At 41.6% G+C, this 10,057-nt stretch overlaps 1 protein-coding gene across 1 annotated transcript; it reads left to right on the top strand.

The window, feature by feature from the left end:
• The first annotated feature begins 248 nt into the window (after nt 1–248).
• RAB33B (RAB33B, member RAS oncogene family) lies at nt 249–9,584 on the top strand. The gene is made up of 2 exons (XM_063336435.1): nt 249–688; nt 6,674–9,584. Exons 1-2 carry the CDS (start codon nt 437–439, stop codon nt 7,115–7,117), a joined length of 696 nt encoding a protein of 231 aa, XP_063192505.1. The 5' UTR covers nt 249–436; the 3' UTR covers nt 7,118–9,584.
• The last annotated feature ends 473 nt before the right edge of the window (nt 9,585–10,057 follow it).

Genomic DNA, 10,057 nt, shown 5'->3' with positions numbered 1-10,057 from the left:
AGGGGCCCAAAACTGGACACGGTATTCAAGGTGCGGGAGGGCAGGCCCAGACCCGCTTCCCACCTTGCTGCCCCACGGCCCAAACGCCCCCTGCCGCCTCAGCAGACCGCCCGCGCCCTCGGGCCACACCGGCTGCCCCACAGCATCCCCTGAGGGCTCGACCCGCCGCCACACGACCGGGGAAGCGGCCGCTGCTCCCCCTCCTTCCCCTTCCCGCCCCGCCGCCAGATCTCGCGAGATCTCCCCGCCCTGCCCCTTCCCCAGCGGGAGCCGGGCCGGGGGCGCCCGTGACGTGTCGCGGCGCTACCGGCAGCGCGCGCCGCCGGCGGCCGTTAGTCCCCGCGGCGGCCGTTAACGGACGCGGGAGGGCGGGAGGAGCAGGAGAGCGGGGCGGCTGCGTCTCCCCCGTCTCCCGGAGGCTGTCCGCCCGGCAGCGATGATGGCGGCGGCGGCCGACCTGGAGTCCTCGCTGGAGCTGAGCCTGACGGGCAGCGGGGCGCTCCCCCCCGGCGGGCTGCCCCCCGCCCGCTCCCGCATCTTCAAGATCATCGTCATCGGGGACTCCAACGTGGGGAAGACGTGCCTCACCTACCGCTTCTGCGCCGGCCGCTTCCCGCAGCGCACCGAGGCCACCATCGGCGTGGACTTCCGCGAGCGCGCCGTCACCATCGACGGCGAGCGCATCAAGGTACAGCCGTGGCCCGGCGGGGCCTTCCCCGTCCCCGCGCGACGCCGCCGGCCTCGGGAGCGCTGCCCGCCGCGGCCTTGGTTCTGGCCCCGCTTTGGGCCTTGCCCGGCCGCCGGGCCCCGACCCAGCTGCTGACAGGAGGGAGCAGCCCGCGGTGGCCCATGGCTGTAAGGCAGCAGCGGGGAGACCAGGCGGAGCGGGTGCTGACAGGCTGGGGAGCCTCTGCCGGCCCCTGAACCACAGAATGGTTTGGGTTGGAAGGGACCTTAAAGATCATGTAGTTCCAACCCCCCTGCCATGGGCAGGGACACCTCCCACTAGACCAGGCTGCTCAAAGCCCCATCCAGCCTGGCCTTGGACACCTCCAGGGATGGGGCATCCACTTCTGGGCAACCTGTTCCAGTTACCTCCAAAGGCCTGGGCAGCCAGCAGGGCTCTGTGGGGTTGGCGTGAGGACTGGACATCCCAGCCTTCCCTGCTGCCGTGTGGCTGGCAGCTGTGGTGCTGCACCGTGGGGTTCATGTCACACCTCCGTACCCCAGAAGTTCAATGCGGTTGCGTCGCATAGCCGTTGGCCTCAGCTATAGCAAGTTCTGCAACTTTGTTTAAAACAATTCTGCCTTGCTCCTGTTGGAAATGTAATTAATATGTAGGTTTCTATGATGATGAAAAGTTTCTGCCACAGGCCAAACCTTTGCACAGCTTTTGGCAGGTGTTAATAATTTCTCCTTAAAAATGGACTTCTAGGTAGATCTCTTACTTACCAGTATTTTAGTGTTGGCTGTGCCTGCTTTTAGCAGCTTGTTGCCTCCCAGACATTCTGCTTCTCTTGTGTTTACCAAGAATCACACTTAATTGGCTTAACCTTCAAGTCCCCAAGGCTATGCAGATGCCACTGTTTTGCTTTAAAAATGTCCCATTAAGAAATTGAACATTTTTCAGGAGTGAACTGCAGTATCAGTGATAGCAATGTGGTACAACTTCTAATTCTCTTTTTTAAGGATTCTGTTAAGATTGTTGTATGTTTAGGCAAATGTGGCACAGAACTGGACAGTGACAGGTTGGATACCTAGCTCACATTTAATCGTTGGTTTTTACTTTGATTGTAGGTTTAGCTAAAGCCTAGTCCTACAAAACAAAATTCAGTGAAAAAATGGATCGGAGGAAAAACTGCTCCTTTGCCTTCTTTGCACTGTAATGCAAATTTTAAAAGTATGTGAAATATACCTAGTCTGCCTGGTAGATACATAAAAGGTGGTGGTGATCCTAATGGTCATTTCCAGATTAGACTACTAGCTGCTTACAAATGCAGTTTGTTTACTAGGAGTAACGTGGTTACTACATCTACTTCTGTACAACATTGCTTCTGTATTACAGTTTGTATCTATGAGCAAAGTTTAATAATGTGTAGAAAAAGGGAGTAACAATAGTCTTGGAATTGTACTTTTGTGTTTATTATCACCAAACTTTTTAATTACAGTTTACAGTCGTGTAGCTGAAAGCTGTAGTTTTTCATTGCTTACTTTCTGATTAAAGAAATTGCAGAGGGCATGTAAATGCATTTGTTTTCCTTCTTTTGTGTTTTTTTCACCTCACATATTTCTTTTAACTAAGAAAGAAAAATGAGTCAGAGTCTTTGTTACTGAAACCACTGAATAGCACTTATTTGGCTGATAGCTGAGATTCTGTACTCCCTGGTCTGTTGCTGTCCATGACGGAGTAGAGAATCTCCTGAGGGATATCTTCTTTCACTACCATATTACTGACTGACATTTTCACCAGCTCTGGATTATGCCTTTGTTGGAGGGAAGTGAAGAAGAATATAGCCTAATCCACAGTTCTTGAGATGCTTCACATAAGTTATTGTGCCATTTTGTTACGTATGTTGTGGTAGGTTGTTTTGCTGTGTTCTTGAGAGTATTACCTGTTGAATATGCCAGTCCAGGTTGAGGGAGGTGGAGAATGAAAGGAGGCTCTTTTGAGAGACATTGTTTTCTGTGAAGTTCTGTTTCAGCCTTAAAAGGAATAAACTTCATCGTTATGGCCAGCCAGGTCTTTAGCTCTTAGGGGGATGCTGTGTGTGATCAAGTATGCACCAATTTTTGGTTTTTGCCATCTTCTCTCATTCATCTTTCCTGTTCTTGCTTGTAGCAGTGACCTCCAGCAATGCCTATTGAGCCAGGAGAGACGCTCAGATGAACTGAATTACTGCTGTTCTTGCTGTGCCCTAAAGGGTTTGCTGAGGAGAGGAATTTTTCTTCCATTGAAGATTATAAAATAGTGTTTTCTGTTTCTCTCTTCTCCCTTCCCCCAGCCAGCTGGATGGTCATTCTTGTGCTGCTACAGTACCGAGTATTTCCCTCGCAGCTGGAAAAATGCTGTGTCATTGGCAGGAACACAAGCACGGTTCTTCTCGCCGAGGGTCTTCCACACAGGAATTGTGTAGAATTCCAAGACACAGGGATGAGTGTATTCCTCTGTAGCTTGTACAGTAGGCTAACAGCTTCGTATGAAGCACTGATGCCTAGATGTGATGAATAAATTAAAATTTTCAACAACTTAGTTTTTTGCATTCTAAATTCTCTTCTTCCTAAATTGATCTAAGCGCTGAAAATCGAAGAAAACAATGATGTCACTCCTTACTGACCTACATTGAAAGAGCAAAGTCTGCAAATGAAATTCAAAGAAGAAAGTCCAAACATCATGTTCTGCACCTCTGAGCTTTCCAAGTTTTTTTTCCCACATCTTGTAAAAGGAGACGTAGTTTACCATTTTATCTCTATTAAAGGCCAGTTATGTTTTTACTGTGGTGTTACAAACCATGCATGCTAAGGGAGTCCTTGTTTAGAAAACAGCCTTTCTGGATACACAAAAAGGAGTCAGAAGGTGGGAGGTGATAGCTGAGTGGATATATTTAAGTATGATTTGTCTTCCTAGGGAGTGTGACAAAGTGATTCTGTCCACAGTTTTATTAGCTGAATTACGCTGTTAAACCAAATTTTCAAATCACACATTTTAAAGGGCTATTATAAAAAATGTACTCCCTTGAAGATGGATGGTATTGAACTAATAATGAAACAGTAATCTTAAAGTTAATTCATCAATGCACATCCGTTAATGTGAACGTGTTTTTCAGTAGAGCAAATATTTTTGGGGGGCCAGAAATGGAATGGTCTCCTCAAGTTCACCTGGAAAGAGGAAAAAAACAAACTTCTAAAGTGTGAAATTTATAATCTTGGGGAAGGATTTGCCTCTCAGTGCAAATGATTCCATGCCAAGAATATTAACATTTTTAATTGAGATAATACCCTTCAAGCTTGAAAGTTGCATGTAAATAAAACTTAGGAGGAACTGTAGTTTAAGCTTTAATTTAATTTCCCCTTCTCTACCCAAGGCTGGCAGATCTGTGCTTGAATGAAGCATGACTGATTTCTGTTCTCCAAATGAGGTGGGAGAGAAGGGTAAGCTCACAGCTGCCTGTGAAAATGAGGTCCCTCTTCAAATTATTTTGATATAGCATTTTCCAAGATGATATATAGTGATTCCTTAACATGATGTTGTCCAGACATAAGGATTACCTCAGTCTGTGCTTCTTTCTTCTCTCTTTAATTTGTCAAATTCCGAATTAATGAAAATTTTCCATGAGTCTCTTGACTTTATAATGTTTTATAAGTGCATAGAACTAGAAGTATCTTTCAACTGGGTAGGTGAATGAATCTTACCCAAATTTAGGTGCCTGTATTTAATCCGATTGTCTAGATTCCCTTAACAGACCATGGAGATGCACTCAATTCTGTTTAGAGTATAATACCATTGGCAAAAAGCTCTAAATTTGCTCTAAAATGAGATGGATTGCAACTGACTACTGTTTTCTGTGATCAGAGGCTAGGCTGACTTGCCTTGCTTTTCTTAATAATCTTAAGGATCCTTTTAGAAGCAGTACATGGATCTTTATAAGTCTGTGGATCAGAACCTGCAGATAACTAGACTACAGAAGCCAAGCTGTTCTGATGTTCTCGTGTAAATTCTCATTTCCCATGATCAAACCAGTAACTGCCATTTCCACCTGCTCCAATCTGAGTTTTTCTCAAGGATGGGTGACCAGGGCTGAACATAATATTGCAGAAAAAGTCACACCATCCTGAAACATCACTTGCTCTTTTTTTCCTTCACTATCACGCTAGTGATTCGTAATGTCCTGTGATTGACTTGGGTATCTGGATTGTCATCCGTTTTAATAACTTCCAAACTGATGAATCCTGCAGTTATCGGAAAAGTCTTTATTATTAGTCACTGTTACCCAGACTTCGCATCTGCTTCTACTCAGTTTCACCCTCTTTCTACTGTTCTGTCTTTCAAAAAAAGGTTATGTGATACTATAAGACTCTATCAGTGATGCATCTTACCTTCTTGCCTTCAGCGAATTTCCCTGGCACTTGGGTTTCCTTTTTTTAATATCAAAGTCACTGGTAAAGATGGTAAACAAGGCAACTTTCAAGACACTTGCAGTTTCTAAATAAGTTTTGGATCAAAGGAATGCAGAACTATGGTAATGGGAGAACAATTTCATCAAGGGAAGTTGCTGGCTCTACCTTTCATGGGAACAGATTGAATTTTAAATTTACCTTCATCATTTACAGAACATTTAATATTCTTTGAATGCTGAATCTGAAAAGAAACTCTCTTTCATTCCCAGGGAGGAAGCGTTTCTTTCTGACAATTCCTGCTCAAAAGTTAAAAGCTGCAGTACTAATCAAAGCGCCTCGGCTGTCAGGGATCAGCTGTACAGGACAGACAGGAAGCTAGGAATCAGCTTTGGCCCCAGAAATCGAATGGCGCCTTTCAGTGTTAACACCATCACTAAGGCACGTACGATAGAGCCACACGCTAGTTTATTTCTTACAGTGCACAGTGACTCTAGCATTGTGGGTGAATTGGGTCTCACTGCTGTATATTGCAGTCCCATGTCTCTTGGAGAGCAAGTTTGTTAAAATATTTCTGTGTCCAATAAATGCACAACGCGGTAGCGTATTCTATGCATCTGAGGACTCCAAGCTTCCATTATACCAGGATGACTGATGCATTTAAAATTTTTATTAGTTGTTGCTTAATTTTTGTTAGTTGTTGCTTATATCTGCTCGTGCTTCAAGGCTTGTTTTGTTTTGTTTTAATCTGAACCCGAGAAATTTGAAAGTGTTTCAGTTCTTCTGAATGTTTTTTTTTTGTCCGTTAACACTGACTAGGCTTCAAACAAGTATGTTCAGTCTATTTGGGATAGAATGATGCGTACCTGGAAACAATAGTAGCATGTTAAGCTAACAGAAGAATTATGCTGGTTTTTTTGATTTTTTTTTCTTTTAGGTATGCTTTGATACTAAAAAACACAGTGTAGTCCTAATTTAGGCATTAAAGTTAGAGGTTCATTATAGGAGGGTTTGATTCCAATAGATACACTGCAGAGAAAGATTTCTTTGTCCTATTTTTGTTGGCGGTGGTGGTGTTCATGCATGATTTGATTTCTTCCTACTTTTATATAGTACCACATTGGGCAGTTAACTTCATGCTGAGAACAAAACTTTGAGGAAGGTGACATTATTTATGGCAATAAAAGAAACATGTCAGCTGAGACTTGTGCTGTGAAATACATGTTGTTTTTTGAAATAAAAGTGGTATTGCCAAGACTATAGAATTTGATTTTGTAAAAATCTTACAAAATACATGCTCCAATAAATTTTCATAAATTAGTATTTGTGATCAAGTTGCATCATCATTTCTTCCTGGCTTCAGCTGTGAGCAGCTTTGAAAGCGGAAGTTTCTGAAATTGTGTAAAAGCAACAGTTTTCTTCAGCATAATCTTTTCAGTGTGATGAATTCAGAGGAGTGGATTTCTGTGATGGTGTGACTGCCATAGCTACAGCTGATTTACATTATTTTCCGACATGAGCAATAAACCAATTTTTTTTCTCATCGTCTTTCCCTTTTCAGATCCAGCTATGGGATACGGCCGGCCAGGAGCGCTTCAGAAAGAGCATGGTGCAGCACTATTACAGGAATGTACATGCTGTTGTGTTTGTGTATGATATGACAAACATTGCCAGTTTTCACAGTCTGCCGTCATGGATAGAAGAATGCAAACAACACCTCCTTGCCAATGATATACCACGGATTCTTGTTGGGAATAAATGCGACCTGAGAAGTGCTATTCAGGTACCTACGGACTTGGCCCAGAAGTTTGCCGATAGTCATAGTATGCCATTATTTGAAACCTCTGCCAAAAACCCCAATGACAATGACCATGTGGAGGCCATATTTATGACACTGGCTCACAAGCTTAAAAGTCACAAGCCATTAATGCTTAGTCAACCCCCAGATCGCGATGAAATACGTATAAAGCCTGAACCAAAACCTGCCATGACCTGCTGGTGTTAAATCAGCTATCACCTTGTCCTGTTTGCAAATGCTTCAAAATTGTGATCTTGGCAAAGTTCTAGGTTTTGGTAGCAATTATAGCGAGTCTCTTTGGCACTTTAATGTGTTTTGGTTTGCTTTTTTTTTTTTTTTCCCTGGTGTAGATGTGCCCATCTCATGTTCTTGCACTTTGTAATTGTACTTTCTGAATTACTGAAGTTTCACTATAAACATACGGGAAAGTAAACTTTCAAGTGAGGTTTTGACAAAGCGGTTCTACTTGAGCTCTTGCTGCCTGAGATTGTTTTCATCAATTGTGATAAGGTTATAAATAGTAAGCACTTAACATTTTTGGTTGCTACTTGCATCGCAATAATGTAGGAGAAAAAGTGTTTTGTGGCAGCCAGATAGCTTGATTTTTGGCTCAGCAAGTGTGGAGGTTTTTGGTATATGAAGGAATATTTGGTGACTTCTAGCAAATTGCTAAGCAAGTACCTTTTTATTTTAAAAACAAAAACCAGGACTGTCGCATAAAGCTTGGGCTGTGAGTGTAGGTGCAAACTGCTAGCTTTTGGCCTGTCATCCCACTGTAAACTTCGTCTGTTTCTTCATGGCAATGGTAAGAGAATTGACAAACTTGTCCCTACCTCTAGATAATTATTTGATACTTAAAACTTCATTAATTTTTCATAATTAGCATGTAAATCTAAACTATGCATTCCTTCTTATGGAAAGTACTGTAGCACAGGATTTGGGGTAAATTTGGGGCTCTTAACTGTCCATAACTTCTCTGACCTTACTAAAACTTCAATGAGGATTTATTTCTAAAGATGCTGTATTTGAGTTGAGTGTTCCAGGCTAAGTAAAAACACTTAAGTAAAATAAAAGATTGAGTGAAGTTGGCAAAAGTTTTCAGAAGATTTTAGTGATAATGAATGCTTTTCGAAATATCTTGAAAAAGCTTTTTACAACCAACTTGATAACATATTTTAGGGATGGAAGTGCTTAGGACAAAATGTTAGGGGTGTGGGACTTCCTTAAAAAACGTCTGAACACAAAATAAACTAGACCTTGAAATATGGTGAAAATCTGCCAAGTGCATCATCTGTTAGAGATTTTTGAGCTAAAACCTGCTTGTGTAATGTCACGGCTGTATGTTGGGCATCCTTGGCATTGCTAATGTGAGTTAGTCATGTGTTGGGTCAGGTGAGGGAAATTATTCCTCTAGAACCATCTTCTGTGTTCTTGTAATTGCAGCCGTTTCATTTCAGTTCTGTCTGAAGGTCAAGTTTCATAATAAAAATGGTGCTAGGTTGCACGCAATGGCATAAAGCGAAATGTAAGCCATAGAATGCAATCTATGACTTCATTCGTATGCCACGTCAAACAGTGTTTTGTGACTTAGTTCTTAAAGGAATTGAAGTAAAAAGATTTTTTTTTTTATTTGCAATGTGTAGTGTGTGATGCTGACTGGAAACTAAATGGAAGGGCCCGTTCAGAAGTTGCCACCCTAGTGATCACATTAGAAACAAATTATGGAAACAAGATAAGTGATATTATTTAAACTATTACAATTAATAAGATGCAATTGTATTGCAAGTTTTACTGACAAAAGAAACATGCGTGGACTTTTTCTAGATTTAGAAAGAGCATTCAATTTGGTCTAAAAGGATTAAGATGTTTAAAAAGAATCTAAACAAAAGGTAATATTTTTTTCTTGTATAAAGCTGCTACAACTGTGACCGTCATTTTTCTTTAAGAAACATTTGTAAAAGGGAACTTTTGTATTCACTCTCAACCTTACACGACTAGAATTTGGTTTACAGGCCTTTCAGAAACAATCAGCTTTTTAACACTAGCGTCCTTAATGATTTTTTAAGAAAAGGATTGATCTTAAATTTATGTGTATACTATTGTAAATAAATATGGTTTACAGTCCTCTTGGACAATTTGTTTTTCACTCATGTCCTTAATCCTTTTTCTCAAAGGGATCCATCTTAACTATTTGTATAATAACTATGTCAGCAAATGTTTGGTTTGGTTTGTTTTGTTTTAATAAATAGAATGAAGAATTCCAAAGTCAGTCAGGTTGGGGGTTGAAGTAAGGAAATTACGTAGCTACAATGTTACTGTTAAATTTGGTATCAGACATCTACAGATATGTTAAGCTTTATGTGAGTTATTCACAACCTGTAAATAAGGGCCCTCATGTCATTAAAATTGTGTGGAAACAATGTTTAAGTATGTAATTTCGTCTTCAGCACAAAGCATGTTTTAATGGTTCTGACATAAAGGTAATGTGGTCATTAACGCAGGATTCAGTATGCTTCAGTGGTAATGTTCTGCCCACGAAATTGATGTCAAAAGTACTGAATACTTTGTATATGTATTTTCACTTTACCAAATTGCAAAATTGGGTTATTTTGTATGTGTAGGGGGGGGGGCAAGACACAATCCCAGAAACCTAATAAACTGGCTTTGCCACAAACTTGTTATCACTTGTTTTCAATAATTATACTAAGAATGATGATATAATTTCTTATGGTAAAATCCATAAAAAAAGTCTAAGGGAGGAAAAAGAGTTTCTAGTTTCTGTATGTGTGGGTGGCAATTTGTGAAAGGCTGTCACAATACTTGGACTACTGTCAGTGCTTTCTTGCGTTGGCTCTGAGTTGTTTTGAAGCATCTGAAGCACCCACCTGATGATTCAGAGGCACTTTCGGGATTTATTTCAGATTCCAGAAGAATGGGAAGTGATACAACGCTTATAATACTAGGAATTAACTGACCGTTGAATGTATGTCAAGACCCTAAAGGAGTCCTCTCCATTACTTTTCTCTTAGTCTCATCCCGTGTTCAGAAATTAAAAACTCTCAACTTCACATGCAGGTGGGACTTCTTTGTTATCTCAAAACACATTATTGCAGGTTTCCATATATGTGAGTGTACACACGCCCAGAG

Source organism: Chroicocephalus ridibundus, chromosome 5, assembly GCF_963924245.1.
Source record: "Chroicocephalus ridibundus chromosome 5, bChrRid1.1, whole genome shotgun sequence".
Taxonomy (NCBI): domain Eukaryota; kingdom Metazoa; phylum Chordata; class Aves; order Charadriiformes; family Laridae; genus Chroicocephalus; species Chroicocephalus ridibundus.
This window is presented reverse-complemented; position numbering and strand designations above follow the sequence as displayed.

Bases quoted from the DNA above. Each gene is read 5' to 3' on its own strand.
- RAB33B (XM_063336435.1), top strand. From the start codon at position 437: ATGATGGCGGCGGCGGCCGACCTGGAGTCCTCGCTGGAGCTGAGCCTG. The intron at 689-6,673 runs GTACAGCCGTGG...TTCCCTTTTCAG, and splicing joins TCGACGGCGAGCGCATCAAG to ATCCAGCTATGGGATACGGC.